The 20,539-nt window shown below is 50.1% G+C and overlaps 1 protein-coding gene across 6 annotated transcripts in view; it reads right to left on the reverse strand.

Annotated features, from left to right (window-relative positions):
- Positions 1-1,509: 1,509 nt before the first annotated feature.
- jmjd1cb (jumonji domain containing 1Cb) overlaps positions 1,510-20,539 on the reverse strand; it is an 83,732-nt gene continuing 64,702 nt past the window's right edge. For 4 of the 6 annotated variants that reach the window (XM_028968551.1, XM_028968556.1, XM_028968555.1 and 1 more), the window contains 23 exons: positions 19,889-20,013; positions 19,628-19,771; positions 19,027-19,071; positions 18,442-18,721; positions 16,158-17,785; positions 15,407-15,582; positions 12,851-15,039; positions 11,140-11,341; positions 10,684-10,898; positions 10,410-10,562; positions 9,591-9,680; positions 8,929-9,056; positions 8,071-8,290; positions 7,314-7,525; positions 6,458-6,742; positions 6,182-6,350; positions 5,984-6,074; positions 5,388-5,518; positions 5,144-5,266; positions 3,921-4,060; positions 3,340-3,516; positions 2,645-2,776; positions 1,510-2,541 (listed from right to left, as the gene is read on the reverse strand). In XM_028968551.1, the coding sequence (XP_028824384.1) occupies positions 2,446-2,541; positions 2,645-2,776; positions 3,340-3,516; positions 3,921-4,060; positions 5,144-5,266; positions 5,388-5,518; positions 5,984-6,074; positions 6,182-6,350; positions 6,458-6,742; positions 7,314-7,525; positions 8,071-8,290; positions 8,929-9,056; positions 9,591-9,680; positions 10,410-10,562; positions 10,684-10,898; positions 11,140-11,341; positions 12,851-15,039; positions 15,407-15,582; positions 16,158-17,785; positions 18,442-18,721; positions 19,027-19,071; positions 19,628-19,771; positions 19,889-20,013 (7,151 nt within the window). In that variant the 3' untranslated portion in view covers positions 1,510-2,445. The remainder of the gene's footprint in view (positions 2,542-2,644; positions 2,777-3,339; positions 3,517-3,920; positions 4,061-5,143; positions 5,267-5,387; positions 5,519-5,983; positions 6,075-6,181; positions 6,351-6,457; positions 6,743-7,313; positions 7,526-8,070; positions 8,291-8,928; positions 9,057-9,590; positions 9,681-10,409; positions 10,563-10,683; positions 10,899-11,139; positions 11,342-12,850; positions 15,040-15,406; positions 15,583-16,157; positions 17,786-18,441; positions 18,722-19,026; positions 19,072-19,627; positions 19,772-19,888; positions 20,014-20,539) is intronic. The other 2 variants (XM_028968552.1, XM_028968553.1) reach the window with 2 other exon arrangements.

Consider the following 20,539-nt stretch of genomic DNA (forward strand, 5'->3'; position numbering starts at 1 on the left):
CCAATTATTTAGTTATCGGTTCATTTTCATACGAGGAAGACCCTGCGAAGACAGTTCTGGCGCTGGGCACAGTGATCCAAGAACAGCATCCGTCTCCACCCAACCCAACGCCAACCACCGCAATCAAAAGTAAAAGTGATTGATTGTATGTCCATTTACAGCATTTACCAGCATTTACCCTTATCCAGGGCGTCTTACAGTCTGTGGTGACAGGGACAGTCCCCCCCAGGTTAGTGGGTTCTGAACCTGGGACCTTGTGGTCTTTTGCTTCATGACAAGGGTTTTACCTGCCAGTGATACACGGTGCACCACCCTTCACACTAGGTAGTAGCCTAGTGGGTAACACACTCGCCTGTATGTCCCTGAGCAAGACACTTAACCCTGAGTGTCTCCAGGGGGGACTGTCCCTGTCACTACTGACTGTACGTCGTTCTGGATAAGGGCGTCTGGTAAATGTAAATGGTGAGCCGTGAAAGGCATGCCGGCACGGCGCTTTGGCCTTTGTTTGGTTACGAGTCTGCTTCCTCACTCTCTAGGCCGCCATCGCCCACTATTAATTGATAGTCTCTCGCTGAAATCCGCTGTGCCGGTAGATGGCGCCAAAACACAACCAGTCTTTTAATTAAACGAGGCAGCTGCCTTTGTTGCCAGGTTGGTGGGAATAAAAAAAAAAAATCTCTAAAATGAAGAAGTTAGAATGAGTTGAGCCAGATCCTAAACACCACCTGAAATCTAAGATCAGGGAGTTTCATGTTGGGCAGCCTGATGATGCCCTGAACTCAAGTGGACCCCCCTTTCTCCCAAGCATGTTGCGCCTCAATTCGAAACCACGTCAACTGGTTGGTTCTTTATTTCAATTAAACAATTCGAATTTGTTAGCTACTACGTTTGTTGATAGTTGGTAATATGATTAATAGTCAATAAATCCTGCTGAATGAACGAGATGCTGTTGACAGACAGAAGGGGGCGCTGTTGCTCCATTCGGGATGGTCGCTGTTCATTCCTACTTTTTGTTTTGTCCATTAACTATTTACAAATGATCATATCTACAGAATTATGCAATTCAGTCTGACATGTTGAACACATCCTCTTAAGGGGGCAGTTTGGTATTTCATGTTTTATTATTTTATTATAATATTTGAAAACCAATCAATCAAAACAAAATGTGACTACCATTGTCAGATTCAGACAAAACTCTGCTTAATTGCACTTAATACTGATTAACACTGGCCTACATATTTTTTTTATAAAATAGGTAGGGTCATATACTTTTAATGCATTCAATTAATGTCATTATCACAAATGATTACCTATAATACCTATTATTATTAACTACTATATTATTAAGGGTCAAAAACATGTATTAAAGTTTTTCGATTTCAAAAGTGATCTCAGGCCTGCCTGTCCCTACATCCATGTCCATGCACAGTGGCTTCGACCAAGGTGACAAAGGTTCCAGCTCTACAGCTAAGTCACACACAAAAAAAAAAAACCAACTGTAACGGGAGGTTTTGTTAAATCCATTTTAATGGAAAATGTAAAACCCCTTTGAACTTCAATGTACAAAGCATGTAACACTTGCACTTTTTTAAAATCTGAAATTGAAGCAAGCCATGTTTTAAAAAAATACATCAGTGAATATATGTATATATTTACACAGCATAGTAGGTTTTTCCATTTTTTTGTCCATTTAACTTCAAAAGTGTCACCATAGCAAATCTTAACCAAAGAAAAAAAAGAAAAAGACAAATTTTCTTAAATAAATTACAACTTTTGTAAATGTCTCCATTTTACAGTGAATACTTAAAATGCTGAAGTGTGTTATTCATTTATTATTATTTTAATAACTTTACATAACTTTACACTGTTTACAATAGTTTGGCAGTTAAATTTTTTTCTCTCTCAAAAGATATGGCAAGAGGACCGCAAATCAGCAACGATTCCCAAAGTACAGGCAATAGCTGGTGTCTGTATCCCCTCTCACAGTAACTGTCTCGACGTAGTGGATGAAATCTCAATCCGTTTAGCAAACTGTACAGGTCACATTTACATTTGGATCTAGAACGCCACATAGAACTCCTAAAAATAAATACATTTTTTTCCTCCATGGAAACAATATACAATATGAAAAATAGCAAAAAAAAAAACTAAAACAAACAAACATATAAACAGATGACCTTGAGAGAACAGCAGAGCTGCTGTCTGCTTGATCTTTTTTTATTCTTTTTTTTTTTTTTAAATCACAGTAATCCTGATGCATTGGGCTATACTGCTATGGTGTCAGTAACATGTGAAATTCAGTTCTTTTTTTGTCTTTTTGTTTTAGTCTGCTTGGCACTGAAGGTTTTAATGATGCGAGCTCGGTTAGTGTGCATATTTTCGGGTTAAGTGATGAAGCGCGCCACGAAGGGATTCCTCCTTCCGCGGCGACGTCGGGAGAAAGTGTCATGACTTCTCGTCCTCCTCGTTCAGCTCCTCGTCGCAGCACCTCTTCAACGTCCCCACTGCGTTTTTAACGCAGTGGTAAAAGATGTTTTTGACCTGTAAAAATAACAGGTTACTATAGAAACGTGACTTTAATGTGACCCAGAGAAACAGCCAGTCCTTTGTTTCCCACTGTTGACCCCACGTTGCGGTTCGTTACCTGTAGCTTATCTTCGTAGTTCATTTCTTCTTTGGACGACCTCAGTTCCTGCGTTAAGTGGAACGAGTGCACCACGTGTTCGGGAGACACGAAGTCGTTGATCACCTGGACACAACTGTGCAGGTTCTGTACCTGAAGCGAAGACGGGAGAGACATTGCAGGACACTACTGGCACACTTTCATCAGGACTCTAGGCCCGGCTGTAAGCACATTGAATGTATTAACTTCATATTCTTTTAACCACCACTAAATAAAGTAAAAAAAAGCCTGATGAAAGCATGTTACATTTACAGCATTTATCAGACGCCCTTATCCAGAGCGACTTACAATCATTAGTTACAGGGACAGTCCCCCCCTGGAGACACTCAGGGTTAAGTGTCTTGCTCAGGGACACAATGGTAGTAAGTGGGATTTGAACCTGGGTCTTCTGGTTCACAGGCGAGTGTGTTACCCGCTAGGCTACTAGCACCCAGTTGAACAGTATGTTGATGTATAAATAGTTCATTCGGCTAAGGATGATCTCATTATTCTCTGATAAATATCGAGCGGATTACGAAAGTGTTTCGTGGTCCACATATCAGGGGCTCCAGCACCATTTGTGAGAATTCCCGTCCCGTCCCTCCATTTCAGCCTTTAATTAGCTGGTCTGTAATTAGAGGGGGTTGGTCCCGGTTGGGACGGAAGGAGGGAGCTACCTGGTGCAGCGCTCCGGCCGGGATGAGGACGGAGTCTCCCAGGAACTGCACCACCGTCCAGCACTGGACTCCGTGCTCCTCCAGCAGCCTCTGGCGCAGCTTGCGGCTCAGGTACCAGCCTGGATCGCGGATCGGGTCGTGCTCCGCCGGGACGTCCACCTCCTGCTCCTTGGCAACCTGCCGCCACAGAAATGTACAGTCCGCCCGTCAATTGGCCAGGCAGCGCCGGAGAACCGGATGCGGCGAGAATCGAATTCCGGTTAATTCACTTCATGTTCTCAGCCGGAGTTAAAATAGTCGGCCCTGATTTGATTTGTGTCGTAATTCGCTCGACTTAAAAAGCAAGGTCACCCCGGGGACGGCGCTGTCGTTACTCGGTTAATTTAGACGCCTCGGGCGGGGCAGCACCCCGCCGACTGCGGCAAAACCAGGATGCCGGGCACGAGCGAAGGAAAGTAATTAAATGTCCCCTATAAAAGTCTCCGCGGGGTTTTATAAGGACAGGCGGGTCCACGCCGCTGAATCACCGAATCGCAGCAACGTGACAGGGCGGCGGGGGGAGAGGTTTCACTCGGACGGACCTTGTGCAGGAACTCTTTAATCTTCTCCACGTCCTTGCTCACGTAGATGTGCCACAAGGCTCCGGGCGTCTCGCTGGAGTCTTTCAGCCTCTTCTTCACGTTGTCATCCAGGTCCTCCTCCTCCAGCCTCTTCAGCACTCCTGCAACAAGCGTGGATTTAGAATTGTAATCCAGATTCTTTCTTAAGACTAAAGCTGGACATGATTCATTAATTAAAGCCGTGAAAGGTTTCTGAAGGGAAATAAAATGGACATTTTATGGGCTGATTCTGGCGAGACGTGTCCCAAACAACACGGAAAAAACGCAATATTTTCATCTGGTCAAACCTGATTTGACAAGATGCCTTCGCGGACCGTCTCCATCCTCCTCGCTCATGTCACGGGTCAGAAACCAGCCAGGAAGTAAACAGAATCGCAGCGGCGCTAATGCATTTTTACAGCACCGGCGCCGCCCGTCCTGCCGTTTTACGGCAGCAACGCGGGCATCTGCCTCCTGCGTGGGCCGACCGGCCTGCCAGCCTGTGAGACAGCCGGCTATAAATAGCTCGGGACCCGCATGGGAAAGCGAGCTGGAGGAGGAGGAGGAGGAGGAGGAGGGAGGGCGGAGTCAGTTTTCCTTGACAGGAGGCAGGACGCGGCCGGGGCTCGCTGCCAGGAAAACCAGGAGCGCCAGCGGAGCTGGCTGCCAACACCGGGCACTCCTCTTCACGGGACCAGTCCTCTTTGTGCTTTTCTCCTTCTACCCAGAGACAGTGTGACTCCACCTGACCTCTGACCTCTTTGTACATAATATATGTACATACATACGCACATGAAACATCCCTTCAGATGACGCACTGTATTTCTGGAGAAAGGAGAAAGGAGCCCTTTCTCGTCTCGCAGGCAGAATTATTCCCAACAATTACGGAGGGCTGGACCGAGCGAGGGCTGCCAGCGATCCCGAAACTCTTTCCAGATGCTTCTCGTCCGCCGCAAGCCCACATTCCGTTGTTAAAGGGAATCCAAAAACGTCTGCACCGCATTTTTTCTCCCCCCCGCCTGCTTCTCAAGCCTTTTTTTTCAGCGCTCAGGCAGGAAAGCCGAGGCCGGACCATTTCATGTGTGCAAAACAAGAGTCTCGTCAAGCAAATGGAGCCTGACCTACTTCTGCAGGCTCAAACCTGCCACACCCCCCGACTCTGTAACCCATCGAACAAAATGTCCACCGTGCGAATAAAAACATACCAGTTTTGGACAGGACGCCGTTGCCCTTGGCCACACCGACGTACACGAGGATGCTGACGATGTCGGACACCTCCATGTGGAGGTTGGCTGTGCCAAAATCCTGTTCCTGGGAGGCAGCCACCCCTACAGCACACCAAACACCGGAGTCAGTCTCACACCGACACAGCTCCTCCTGCAATTTCTGGGTTCTGCACGGTAACACGTGGCCCCCGTGCGCCAGATGAAACGTCCTGGAATAACGTACCGTAAGCGCAGCACAGCCGAGGTCCCAGGTCTGGCCGCACGAAGAAGGAAGGCAGATGGGAGGCCAGGTTGAGGTTCCCTTCCGGGTCAGAATACTCTGGAAGGGGCAGGTTCTTCATCAGATCATCGTACCTGCAAAAATGTTAATAATAAAAATAATAACGACTGATTATATATATATGACATCAATGAACTTATGGTAAAAATTTACAATAAATTATGTAAGAATATCAGTATTGTTGTCATGAATCTTCATACAGTGATGTGAGTTTAATGACCACACCCATAAAATGGGGTGTTAGTAGCCTAGTGGGGTAACACATTCGCCTGGCCTATGAACCAGAAGACCCAGGTTCGAACCCCACTTACAATCATTGTGTCCCTGAGCAAGACACCTAACCCTGAGTGTCTCCGGAGGGGACTGTCCCTGTAACTACTGATTGTAAGTCGCTCTGGATAAAGACATCTGATAAATGCTCTAAACGTAAATGTAAATATAATAATAGGACAGTCCTCACAAGCTTATGCCTAATATGATTTATTTCTGATAAGTCATATTAGTACCCCAGACATAAAAACCAAGGGTTCGGCACCTACCTAGACGGCATGAGAGCCATGAACTCCTCTCCTGACGGCCAGTCCTTCAGACGGTAGACAATAGTGTCTCCATCTTTGGATTTGGGTCGTTCTATAGCAAGAAAGTGCAAGATGGGATTAAATATATAGTCCACAGATTATAGTAATATAACAGGTAGAGTAAACACATGATCTGCAAATTGACTCAGGGACACTCACTTGTTAAGTCCTCAAAGCCATCCCAGAATTCCTTAATGCCCGAGTTTGAGACCACGCCGTCCTTGCAGTTTAAAAGGTCTCCCTGGTGATCGGCGAACTCCTGGTTGAAGGACTCAGCTTTCCACAGACTGGCATTCAGCTTTTTGTGAACCCCTGACACTAACACAGGCTGAGGGGAGAGAAAAGGTGCATCCGAGCTTTAATCACGGCACTCGACTCTACACTTCCTGCCACGCTGGGAAGGTCAGGAGGACGCGCTGCAGAGGGGGAACCGACCTGTCCCTGTTTCCAGCACTCTCGGAAGAGTCTCCAGTTGCTGCTGCTGCGGTGGTCTTTCAGCCAGAGGAGGCGGCGCTCGTAGAGCCAGCAGTGCGGGATCTCGGCGTACAGCTTCACCGACGGCTCCTCCGGCGCGGACTTCTTGCGCTCGGCCCGGGGCTCCTCGGACGGCTCGTGCTTGCAGTTGAGCTTGGCCCCGCGGCTGGCTGGGATCTTGTTCTCCACCACGGAGGCGATGATGTCGTCCAGGATGTTGGGCATGCTGCGGCCGCTCTTCCCCATCTGTAGAAGTCAGGCGTGCGAAAAAACGATTACGGTGAAGGCGAGTCATACGCCACTTGCATTCGAATGAATCACGACAATTAGGGTGCCATGGAAAAATTTCATGGGAAAAAACGAAATGCTTCTCGGTTTTTAACATAGTTTAAAATGGGATTCACTGCCTTTCCACACACTACTTCCTCATTCGATTTCTATCGTACCCTTGTACTGGGGCAAAATGATAATCCCATTTATTTTTAACAAGGTGGTAAATCACAAGTATTAATCATGATTATTTCAGGTAAAACCCATTTTTAAACAAACTATTTTAAACAAAAATTAAGTGAACACGGCTTTCAGATTTTTGCAGATAAAAACCAGGCTTATTATTATCTAATAATTTTTTTTATTATTCATAACTATAGACAGGGCAGGTCCATAAACATAGGCATGTTTTATAGATTTATCAAGAACTATAGGCAATGAACTGACAATGAACTGACTGATTGTAAGTCGCTCTGGATAATTGAAGCAATGGTATAACTGTAGCTTAGTGTTGCGTAGTTCAAGCTCGACGAATGCAGTGACTCACCTGTGGCACGGTGGAGTAGACGGGGGCGAAGGCGATGCCGGCGTCGGTGGAGCCCAGGCGCAGCTTGCCGGCGGTGGTGGTGAGCAGGTCGCGCAGCGTGGAGCCCTGCTCGCTGCTGTTGGACACCAAGGACGAAGCCTTGCAGTGCAGCGCGTCCAGCCCATCACACGCCTCCTTCTCTTCCTTCAGCTTCCCCAGAGACTCCTTGTTTTCTGGAGGGGGACAGACGGGGACCCCCGGGGGCCCGATCGCGTGTTAAGGAACTTGACGGAACCAGGCGGACTGCCGACGGTGGTCGGAATCTTGGAACCATGAAAACATGGCTGAGCAGGATGATGCTCAAATGTGGTCGGAAATAAGCTATAAAACCGGCAAGCTACTTTTTACTGGATTGTGACGAGTCATTTGAGCTACCGTGCCTTGTTTCGGCCTTGCGAGAAATACGATCTAAATGTAATATTGTCATATAACCAACGCGCTGCTAAAAAGTTGTCTGCTGCTGACAGATTTAAAACATTCCATCCTGACTGAAGCGGGTGAAACTGTGGTTGGGACGGGCTGAGAGGACAGACTGTGGGCCTCGGAAATGTCAAGCAGCAGACACACAAGGCATCAGAGGAATGCTGGAGGAAGTCAAGACAATTGGCGACGTGTGACTGACAACGAGAGGGAGAGAGAGTATCAGGTTTCACCTCCTCAAAAGGGCCTATTCTTCTCTTGCCAAATGAATCAAACGCTCCATTTCTAACGTCCTCACCTTTTTTCTCCTCTCGTGACTTCTGCTCGGCCAGGTCGGCCAGGAAGTGTAGCGGCGACTGCGACTCGGGCGGGGCGAGTTTGCTGTCCGGGCTGCCGTCGCTCGCCGGGCTCCCCGCCCCGCCGCCATTGGCCTCTGGTTTCTGGCTGGCGTTCTGCGGCAGGCCTTCAGGTTTGCACAAGGCGATCTTATTACTGTGGTTCAGTACGTTCTGTAGCACCTGCAAACAAACCAAAAAAAAAATACAACCACCCCCACATCATGTTACAGTCGGCACGGACAAGGAAGTTCAAGCGTTTATGCAAATCGGATCAGGTTTAGTGCACACATTACTGCAATGACAATGATTCAATGCAGTTAGTGCACTGTGACTAGCCGACAGCCATTCTGCATCCTCCTGCCCATCGCGTTCCAGTGGGCATGATGGGCCCAGCATCGGCTGCCTACTCTAATGCTGACTGAGCGATGTTGCTTAGCAACAGCATTAGCAGCGGGCTCCATCGAGGGAACTATTTTTCACCACCAAAGCAGAATTTTCCTTTCCTTTCCTTTTCTTTATGGTGGTGACTGACATCACAGGTCCCCTGACATGAACTTTTTTTCGCCTTTTATATCGGCCTTAGCGGTCCCCTAATACTGTATCTGAAGTGTCTTTTCCTAAATTCCTTTCCCCTTATGACGACATCGGAGCTGCCGCCCTCTGAAGCAGAACGGCCAACCGCCTCATCTGCACTTTTTACGCGTTGCCTTGGCAAACGTCGCAACATTTGCTCCAGAGAGCGCAGCTTCAACCGCCCGTGCACGCGATATATGCGTTACTTGATCCGCTAGCAATAACGTATGAATGGACTGCGGGACCTGTGAAACTCCGTTGGTGGAGGGAAGCTTGTTGAGCACGGCGTTCTGCTTGCCAGCGCAGACACAGTGCGACTTGATGGCGTACTTGTCCCTCAACATGTGCATGGCGTTCACCAGATCTGTCAATACTAAAGAAAAAGAAAAAAAAAAACACAGTATGAACATCACAACATGTGTCTGTAAGAGTTTCATTTATGTAGTTATACAGAGATATGCATGAGTTGCAAAGCCGTTCTGCTTACACAAACACGCACATAAAAAAATAAAAAAAAGACGAAGCAAACTAAACACGGGCCGATACTTGGCGTGTCCTCGAGCACGATTAAAAAAAAAAAAAAAAAAAACACAAAGTGAGCTTTGTTAGTCCTCTCCGGGGAACACGTTCTGGAAAGGTTTTCGCTTTTCTTTGGACTTTGACTGCAGGGGAGATGGGAAGGGGGGGGGGGCTGGAATACAGGCAGCTGTGCCGTCCAACTGTCTGATCGACGCTCGGCCAATTTCTCCTGGGGTGGCTCTCAGCAGACGGTGTTTCTGTTGCGGGTACCCTCTTTGTCCCTCTCCATCTCGACGCTGTAAAGCCATTACTCAAAGAAAGAAAGAAAAAAAAAAAAAGCAATTCCAGCCCTGGCCGAGCTCCAGAATGCGGGCGCGTCGGTTCCTACCGGTTCCAGGAATTATCTGCGTCGGCATCAGATGCTTGTGATCGTGCGGCTGTCCCTTGACGCACTTCAGCCAGGCGTACAGCTCTTTGTCTGCGAAGGAATAAAAAGGAACCTTACCTACTCCGTAAGCGCACACACACACACACACACACACACTCACACACACACAAACACTGGAGTTGCATTTAAAATCGATGGGCCTCCGGCGCACGCTCTGCATTCATTTCTGCACGTTTCTGGAAAGCTGACATATCGAAAACAACGCTGCATCTGCATGCCGACAATCAAGTCAATGGTCTTGCATTCCGCCGCTTATGCTAACTTCTTAAAATAACGCAGTACTACGGCCTTCCCCACCATGATGGTAGTAGCCTATTGGGTAACCAGAAGACCCAGGTTCAAATCCCACTTACTACCATTGTGTCCCTGAGCAAGACACTTAACCCTGAGTGTCTCCAGGGGGGGACTGTCCCTGTAACTACTGCAGTAAATGTAAATGAGTCTACTGACTCCGAACTGTCCCCTAGTGGATCTATTCATGTACTGATTCCACAATATGGGAGTGTGCGGATATTGTCCTTATTTTAAGGACAATATCGGGTGAATAAAGGAGACACGGGCATGGAAATACAAGGCACTGATTGAGTTCCCCGACTGCGCGTGAAACGATCTGGCCGAGATTCTGAGAGCCGAGGGGGGGGGGAGAAAAGGAAAATGGAGCCTCCGTTATCTATTAAGCCACACCGCAGACTCTGTTGATGCAATGCGGCCGCGGTGAGGCCCCCGTTACAACTCGGCGCGCTGCAACGTTCTACTGACCTTTGGAGCTCTTCCTCTCCCTCGCCTTGTAGCAGTCCAAACAAACCACAAAGCCGCACTTCTGGCACACCCAGTGAATGTTGAACAGCGTGGTCTCGCAAGCGTCGCACATCTCCCGGACCCCCCTCACCGCCCTCTTCCAGGCGATCTTGGCTGTGGGTGAGAAACCAGCGCAACGTGACGCCGCTGAAAGTCACACCGGAGCACCAGTGCCGCCGTCAAGGTGGACCGGTCGATGCTAATCGCAGCCAGGCGAAAGCGACGTGGGCATTACCGTCTTTCTTAATCCAAGAGGCCGCGGTGTTCTCGGTCACCACCAGCTGGCAGAACTTGTCTCCGATGTAGCTCAGGATGTATTTCGAGGTCTCCAGGTCGAGTTCGTTCTCCTCACACATGTCGGGAGCCCACAGGCTAATGGCCTCCTCGTCGTACTGGTCGGGTGAGGAGAAGCCATCTATCCTAATCACGCCGTTCTTACTGTAAGAGAGCCTGTGGGCAGGACGGAACAAAAAAAAAAAAAAAAAGTTATGAGTCTTACTCTTCAGAAAGAAATGACGTTATGAAACAGGGCTAATGCGACTAAGCTAAAACGATGTCACGGCAGCGACACAACAAGCCGACACAGGCCTGCCACGCTTTAGCCGGGAGATTTACTCTTGATTTATGCTCATACTACAGTATAAATACTACGCGTTAAAAGAGGAGACGGGGGAGACTCTCTTCAACGCACCGCCGGAAGTAGTAGAAGCGGCAGAAGACAGGCGAGTGGGCAGGCTCCTCCCCCTTCTTGCTGCGCACCACGCGGCACTCCCGGCACTTCTGCAGGTTGGGCCCGATCTCCGAACACGAGTCGTCCTGCAGGAACGACTCGCCCGTCTGCTTCAGCTTCTTCACCTTCCGCCAGTCTTTCAGGACAGAGCGTGGAATGCCATCTGGAGAGACAAAAAAAAAAAAAATAAAAAAATGTTGTCACTCTACACCGTAAAAAAAAACCCAGAACATTGCTATTGTGATATAAACAATCATCACATCACATGTGCAAAAAAGTGTGTGTTTTTTTTATTATTGTCCCTATGGATTTGGTTTGAATTTAATCATCTTTCAGGCAATATTCTTTAGCCCCTGGCCAGACCACATTTGTTCATATTATCCTTTCAAAAAGTGATTGTTATTATGATGCACAGAACACGGTGACACAACCAAATGTGTCCTCTGCTTTTAACCATCACCCTTGGTGAGCAGTGGGCAGCCAGCCATGTGGCACCTCAGTGGCACCTTGGCGGCTCGGGATTCGAACCGGCAACCTTCCGATTACGGGTCCGCTGCCCCAAAAGCCATTCTTATGAGAAACCACGAGAAAGGACGGACGTAAATGGGTCAATGGAAACAGGTCAGTTCAAATTGTTGTCAGGATAACTGCAGTCATCTATAAAACACGGTGCAAGTCAGCCTGAGGTGCCGGGATCTTGTCAAAAGGATTTATTTACACGCGTGTTGCAATAAATCACTGGACCTACTGTCTCACTTACAAGCAAAATATATACAACCAAACGTGTAAAAACGCAAATATCGTCTATATAAATATTATCATTGTGAAAATACCCTTTTTGGCACACATCGCGCGCTCCAGTAAACTAGGACGCATGAACGGAGAGTGATTGCTCATAAAAAATATTTCCCAGCTATTAAATTACGACACTCCATGCGCCGCACCGTCCGTGAAACACATGCGTGAAACCGAACACCCAATATAAATACGGGTGGATGGCAGCTCCAGCGGCACTGTTCGCCATTGGCCGTTATTGACATATTCAGAGTGACCCGGTGTGTTGGAACGCATATTCGGTTACGGGGCCTTCCTTAGGTGTGGCGCTGCAATCCGCAAAGGCTGCCAAAACCTTGGAAGGCTTCCAGTCAGCAAGGAGCACTTAACGTGTCCCGGCAAAGACGTGTCTCGCAGAAACATAAACGCCCAATCCCGCCACCCACAGCTGCGCTCCAGATGTTCGTGTCTGACACCCTCTCGCCACGCAACGCCTTCCCCGTACGGGCCGGCTCTCTCATACGAAGGGTGCTGAACAAATATGAACATGTGAAGAAAAACTCGTATCTTAACGCGGGGAACGATGAGCGGACGGACTGACGAGACGTGTTCTAGGCAGTGGCGGCCTAGCGGTTAAGGATGCGGCCCCGTAATCAGAAGGTTGCCGGTTCGAATCCTGATCCGCCGAGGTGCCACTGAGCAAAGCACCGTCCCCACACACTGCTCCCCGGGCGCCTGTCATGGCTGCCCACTGCTCACTCAGGGTGATGGGTTAAATGCAGAGGACACATTTCACTGTGTGCACCGTGTGCTGTGCTGCAGTGTATCACGTGTGACAATCACTTCACTAGAAGCGTACTGATGGAAAGAGGGGGCGGGAAAGTATGAAAAGACTTACTGCTGCTCGCCAACTTGAGCTTGGTTTTCTCCCGGGCGCTCCGGAAAATGCCATTCGGTTTGCCCTCGTCGTCCTCCCTCTCGTTGTCCCCCTTCCTCCTCTGCATGTCGTTCTGCTTCTTCTTGTACGTGGGCTTGGGCTGCCGCTTGGCCCGCTGCTCCAGCTTGCTGTCGCTGGCGTCAGAGTCCTCGGCGCTCTCCGAGCCAGACTCGTAGGACCTTTTCGAGCCCCGCCGCGTCTTTTTGTCCTCCGGGCTTTGCTTGTCTTCCGACGCTTTGCAGTCTTTACTCATCTCCAGGTCGCTGGACGTGGACGCGATGAGGTTGACGGAACACGGCTTGATGATCTCCGACACGGCGCTGCCCGGCTTTTCGGCTTTGCTCGTGTTGCGGTCTTCCTCCGAGTGCCTGGTGAGCCAGGCCTTCTTCAGCTTGTGGTAGTTGGTCTGGCTCATTTGGGCAGACTGCCCGTTGGGCAGAGGGCCACCTCTGTTGCCGGGTGGCGTGCCATCCGGCGCGGTGGCATGTGAGGTCTGGGGGGTTTTGGCGCCCGCGCTTTCGCTCTCTGGGGCGCCGGTTCCCCTCGCGGCCAGGGCTGCTTTTTGCTTTTTCGGGTGGATAAAGTTCCCGGAGAAGGCTTGGCTGGGGGCAGCCTGTGCAGTGGCAGCTGTGCTGGGCGAGGCGGTCCGGGAGCCGCCCTCTTGGAGCTCCGCCCCCGACTGAGCCCTGGGTTTGAGGGGAGAGTTCTCAGTTCTACTAGCGCTGGTGCCGGTTGTGACGCTCATGGCTGACGAAGCGCAAGGCAGCTCAGATCCAGCTCGGCTCAAGACACTGAAGGTGGTGGGGGCAGAAGAGGCCAAGTCTGTCCTGGTATTGCACACAGAGCTGGCTGTGGTCACCACCGAACAAGGACCGATGCCCTGTGATGTCCTGATGAAGTTTTTCTTATACTGGGCGCAGGCGTCCTCCAAGTTAGTGTTTGGCAGAATGACTCTCCCAGGCTCCCTGGCTTCAGCCAGTTGGAGGCAGTCTGTCTGGTTCTTTCCTGCAAACGGTTTGGCTGCAACCGGATCCTTGGCCGAAACCTTCTGCCCTGGCAGGCCATCGTACTTTATGCATGTAGGCGGCCGGACAATAACAGATGCCGTGGCCGCCTGCTGCTTTCCTCTGACCTTATCCGAGAACCACTGGCCTTTTTCATGGCCTTGAGTTTCACTGGACCTCCACCCTTCCACCAGACCCATCTCCACTCCACTCTTCACGTCCCTGAGCTCCGGTAGCAGGGTGGGGGGCTTCTGCTGGTCCGAAACCTTCCCCGCTGAGCTGACGGGCTGGATGGGCGTGAGCGTGGGTGGCGTGAGTCGGCCGTAGCTGCCCGCCTCCTTGCACTCAAGGGTCTGCTGGGTGGGCGGGCGAAAGACGGGCGCCCGGTGAAGGGCGGGCATGCCACGGATCTGGCCGGACGGCGAGATGGCGGGGCTGCGGCGGTGCTCACTGGCCTGAGAGGTACTAAGGGGGTGCAAGGCCGCCTGTTGGGACAGCTGCTCGGTGATCTTGCCTGCCAGGCCCTCACTTTCAGGCTGGTGCTTAATGAGGGGAGGCGGCTTAGAAAGGGACTTGTTGCTACTACTGCTGCTACTGCTAGCACCGAAGGTCCCCAGGGACTGGAGGGGGCTGGAGGCCACTTGTGGAGCCCCACCTACCTTATCAAAGTAAGAGTTCATTTCTTTGGAGGGAAAGAGGTGGGGTGGCTCGTTCACTACGCTGGTGGACAGGGTGGTGAAGTAGTTGCTTTGCGGCAGTGACTGTGGAACAGAGTGCTTGAACTTGTAGAGGTCAGCTACTGGATGCTCCACCTCCTTGTCAGGCGGAACACTGAGGCCCTTGGAGGCCAAGGAGGGCAGGGTGGAGATACGGGAATACTGTTCCCTCTCCGACTCGTTGGAGCGGATCTTGGCGGTGTAGGGGGCCACCTCGATGCTCTCCTGCAGGATGCGACGGTTCTCCTCCTTGTACTTGATGGACCGGTCCACACAGTCCTGAACCAAACGAGATGACTTGCCATGGGGCTCCATGTACATGCGATGCAGATCTTTGCCCGTGGGAGTGCGGCTACGGTCCGACTCCTGTTTCAGATGGGTTGTGCCTAAAGTACGGATTGGGTCCACAAAGGCCTTCTTCTCCAGCTCTCTGAGAGACGGGAGAAAAAATTTTGACAATTAAACATCCAGAAGGAAAAGCACTTACAGTATTATGCCATTAGAATTGATTATATTACTGTGTGTACAAGGTACAGAAACACGATTCTGTTCCCCTAACAGGCTAATTAGCATTGCTTAACGTCCTCTGAAATTAAACATGTCTTTGGAGAAACATGCTAGGTGTGTAGTAGCAAGAAACTGTCAATTCTGAGGCAACAGTATGCACTTCCGCTAAACATGAGGTAACTGTTAGTTGTCAGGTCCAACTTCCCCTCTGGTCAATAGTCTAAAATATGACGTGACATTTGTTCCAAGCATTGCAAAATACTTCTCAGTTGAGAAGCGTAAACACATACTCCTTGTGGTGATCCCCAGGGGTCTTGCAGAGGGGGGGGCTGGGGTGTGCGGCGTTGATCTTGATGGGCCGGTGGGGCTCGGCACTGGCTGGCCTGCCTGGCATGTGGCTCAGTAACCCCAGGCCATCAGCTGAGGTCACAGGGGTGTGCTGGTGCAGCCAGGGGCTGGGCGTGTTCTGTTTCAAAGAGACTTCACTTTAGCAAAATGCACACAGCTTTAGTCCTATCTGGTGCAGAACAAGGTATTCTTCATGGTATTCAAACAAAACGGAAAGATGTCCAGCAGCCAGGGACGCCTGAGTGGTAGCAGTGGGTGTCTGACGCAATCCTGTTAAAACTGGACTCAGGCGTGTGTGAACAGATCAATATGCTCAGCAGCAGACGTTCCACCAGGGGGTTGTTTATCAGGATGAGCTCTTTGCCCTCCAACCCCAGAGCTGAAGAGGGGGAAGTGTGGCCGTTCCCTGACGACCTGCTCTAATGGCCGTGGCTGCACTGGGTATATAAACATAGATCTTTCTAGTAATCAGCCTCACAGGCTACGATAGAGATCACATTTTAACGGCTAATATTTAGAGGATTTAAAGACTACCAGAGGGGTTTTCACACCATTTAGTTATATTTCTGCATTCTTAGAATATTATTGCTATTAAAAAGATATTTGGACTATGAAAATCCCACTTCACTTAATGAGGTAACTTCATATGTTCTGTGTGAAAAAAGAAGGAAATAGGAACCTTAGAGAACTTACCCTCCTCAAACTAGGTTCTGAGTTCTCAGAATGCACCCATTTGGAGGAAGGCAGGTTGAGGCCGGGTGGATAGAAGTGGGTGCCGTTGGGGTACTGGCATATGATGGGGTACAGGCCCAGCTGGTTATAGTGGCCCCCGCCATGGGCCTGTGCCATGAGTTGGGGTGGAGGCTGCTGCTGGAGGAACTGCTGCTGCTGGTGCGGGTGGTGATGCGGCAGGGCCAAGTGGCCCAAACCGGCTGAGTCCAGCAGCGAGGAGGTGGGCATGCCGGGCAGCACCCCGGGGAGCAGGTGAGGGTGGTGCACGGAGTGGTGGGCACCGATGGAGGAGCCAGGCAGTAGGTGGGAGGGGTGGTGGGTGCTGGGTGTAAGGCAGCCCGGATGGGAGGAGCTGTGCATAGGATGGAGGTGCGGGTGAAGGTAGGTCACGTGGTTGGAGGGCTCGGGCTCTGGACGGACGAGGGCAGGGTCCCGGTAGATGGTGAAATGCTCGTTCTTGTCAATGATCAGCGGACTCTTGGTGGGTTCGCTGCGGGAGGGCACAGGCTTGAAGCTAGAGCGAGGTCCCTCCGCTTCGATTTTGCGGACAGAGGAAGCGTTGGGTATGTCCGTGTGCCGAACTTTCTGCTTCGACACCTCAGGGGCGGTGTGGGGTTTGGGTTTGGATGATTCCAGGACACTGTGCGTTTTCGACTTCATGATGTCGGGCGAGGGATTGCACTTGTGCTTTATACGCTCTGGGGACGTGTTGGACTTGGACTTGTGAACCTCTGGGGATGGGCTTGGCCGGTGTGGCTTGCGGACCTCGTCGGCGAGGGCGGCTTTTTTGATGCACGACGGAACAATGGCCGGGTACTGCTGCACCTTCTCCCGCTCCGCAATCGCTGCCGATTCGCTCACCGACGTGACCGGCCTGATCACCTCAGAGTGGACATACTCTATTTTGCTGCCGAGGCCCCGCACCATCTGCGAGGACTCGCTTTCGGACGTTCTGCAGTCTGTCGGCGTGGAGGGGGTGTTTAGCACCAAGTGCCTGGGCTCGGGCACGTAGGGTTCCGCCTTCTGGGACGCCAGCAACGCCGACACTGCCTCCGTGCTTTCCCGCGAGGTGGGCAGCGAGTTGGCGTCCTCCGTGATGTCGATGACGCACTTGGGCGTCTGTGAGACGCCGTAATGATCCTTGGCCATGTTTGTCACAGTGCTCATCTCAACAATGCAACCCTGCACCTCTGCGGGGGCCAGAGGGGACCGGCGCTCCACGCCCCAACACTCCCTCTCGACGCCAGCCCCCTGCGGCGCGGCCACGGACGCCGGCGCGGCCTTGCCGTCCTTCTCCTCCGCTGGCCGGTCCTCCCAGGGGGACAGCCTGCACCTCAGGGGCTGATGCTGCTGCTCCTCCTCGTCCGGCGTGGGACTGGCTTTTGAAATGCTCTTGCCCCTCAGTTCGTTCTCGGAGCTGGGCTCCGAGGAGGAGTCGACCGCCCCTCGCCTGTGCGAGTTCTCAGAGTCGCTGCTCTCGGAGACGTCAGACGCCTCCGTTTTCAGCCTCTTAAGGCTGCCCTTCTTCTCATCCTCCTCGGCTTTCCTGCGCTTGCTCACCGTGTGCTTGCTCTTGTTTTTGGAGACTTCTGGAGGGATCAAAGCAAGAAAATGCTTTAACATAACGTGTAAAGATCAAAGAAAACCAGAGGTTAGACTTTTATTCACATTTACTTGTAGCACTTAAACTGTAACTGTAATTACGTCCTATTATGCTACATTTATGGCATTACAATACCTCTAAGTAGGGTTTATAGTAATTGTCAAAGTTAATTACCGACCGTAAAAGCATAAGTATAGAGGAGACATTGAAAACGGTTACATTCAACCAAATATTGACTCAAGTCACCTTCCAAAGACAGTACACATGACCGATACAGTGGAAAGGACGGTGCATAACCTGAACGAACCGATACGGTGAGGTAAGGGGGACCTGAAAAAGAACATGATGTCATCGTCTACTTCCATTAGCGGTGGTCCTGCCGACGCTTGAGAAATGCCGCCCAGGGTGGATTTATGTCCGCATAAAACGTCCATTTCTCTGCAGCTCCAGCTTCGCTCCCGGACTTTTTTGGCAGTCAGTAATGCAAAACGATAAATCACCCCCACACCAATCAACCAGTTCATTATGGATTTTTTCTTCGTTTTTTTGCTTGTTTTATAAAAGCTCTACCGAATCACAAATCACTGAAAACAGAGCATATGCTGTGGCATTAAAATATGATTTTTTATTTTTTTTTTTTACCTCCCCTCGCTGAGCTGTCTACTTTCTCTTCTTTGACCTTGTCGTCGTCAGGGGTGCTGCTGTCTGAGCCCTTCCTGCGGGCTCTTCCCTTCTGCTGGCTCGGAGATGACTGTGACTGCTGCTGGTGCTGATGGGAATGATGCTGCTGCTGCTGCTGCTGCTGCTGCTGAGCCTGCTGGGATTGCTGCTGTTGCTGGGACTGGCCAGCCTGCTTGGGCGTGGAGCTGGATGAGTTCATGACCGGTCTTGGGCTGTTCGCCTGGGCTCGTGTGTAGTGACCCTGCATGGACACACAAGCATTTTAACACATCACAGATCCAAATGAAACATACATACTTATTCATTTTAATTTACCACCAACACCTACACTAAAAAAACAGAAAAAAAAACAACAACACAGCACTACGCTTAAAAGAAGAGTTCCTATGGCTCTCAACTACGTAAAAAATACAGAAACAGGAAACAGCATTAATAAGAAAGTCCTCTTATCTTATGCTACAGCTAGGGTGGGGTATGCAGTGGCTGGGGGGGTAAAAAAGCACTAGCTCTACATCTACTGCATCTACGGAGGCCGCGGCCCGGTACCTGAGAGTTTCCTGTGGTGCCGGTGGGTCTCCCTCCTGCGGTCTGCTTGCATATCCCCAATTAATGTTTTAAAAATAGAAAAAACAGAGAGAAACAGAATAGAGGGGAAAAAAATAAAAGTGGAACACAGATATAGCTTGTTAATAATAAAGGGACCAGTGATACGTTCACTTTTTAAAAAAAAAAAAAACGTCCAGGGCTCGTTTGTGATTACTCAGTTAACCAAAAGAAAAGAACATTTCTAAGCACATAGGAACTTTACTTTAAAGCTAGCCATGAACACGGGTGGCGGTGGATGTCCCACACACGGCACAACACATGACACTGTGTCACACACAAACACAAATCGATTAAAACCAAAGGGTTACGACAAGGAGGAATAACAGACAAGCGCACAGGACCTGGCAACACGACATCCTGCTCAAAATGTACAGTGGGTTTTTTTTCTCTTACACACCCAAAAACAAATATGAATCTTCTGAATGTTCTAGATCTAGGCTAAAGCTGTAAATACACGTCTGCATATTATTACTATTTGGTTAGCGGCGGCTATCAGCGGCACATGGCGGTGCGGGGTGTAGCCGGCGAGGCAGACACTCACGTGGGCTGCGTTGGCGTTGTGGCTGGATCGAGACCGCCGCCTGGACGTGATGCCGATGTTCTCTCCTTTCAGTAAAGAGTGCACAACGTCATCGAGAAAGGTCATCTGTACCATGGAGGGGTCAACATTCTGAGGCTCTAGTACCTATAGGACCAGAGAGCGGAGAAACTCACGCAAGCGTAAAGATGGCCGTTTCATATTGCGCTCTAACGCGGCACTGCGCAGAGGAAACAAGCGCTCTTTTCTAGAAATAGGTCTTGCCTGGTCGTTCATCACCACCATAGTGCGGCTGAAGAGGTCGTGGTGGGTGATGATCCCTGTGAACCACTGCGTGGCCGAGTCTTGTCTGTAAACTCGCACTCTGTAGCCATTTAACGAGTAGGGACCTGTCGGAGGGGAGAGGGGTGGAGAATGAGCAGACACGACAATGCGGTCGCGCATGGCAACGGTTACAACAACACACACACACACACACACACACACACACACACACACACACACAGGTCGCTGTTTTGTTTTCAGTCATCCAGCTCTCCCAGAGGAGTAATTATCCACTCGCGGCCCGACTACCTGATTTGGGGCTGTTTCAGAAGAGCGACGCCCCGCCCAGCAGAGCATCCAGTTATTAACAGTTTAATACCAAATCCAAATGCGCAAATTAAAACCTAAATTTCAATTAGAATGATGTGTTGTCACTTTGAAAACGCAGCCAATGGGCTGATTTGCATTTGATTGACCTTCATGTAGTTTGTATTTTGTGCTGTCTTGTTTATAATCGGTTTATTGTGTATGTGTGTATTATATCGTGCTGGCTTTCTATTTCTATTGCATTTTGTCGCTTGAGAGGATGCCAGAACTACTTATTACGGAACTAATTATGAAATACCTAATTTAAAATTCATATTATAGTTA

This window comes from Denticeps clupeoides, chromosome 2, assembly GCF_900700375.1.
Source record: "Denticeps clupeoides chromosome 2, fDenClu1.1, whole genome shotgun sequence".
Classification (NCBI taxonomy): domain Eukaryota; kingdom Metazoa; phylum Chordata; class Actinopteri; order Clupeiformes; family Denticipitidae; genus Denticeps; species Denticeps clupeoides.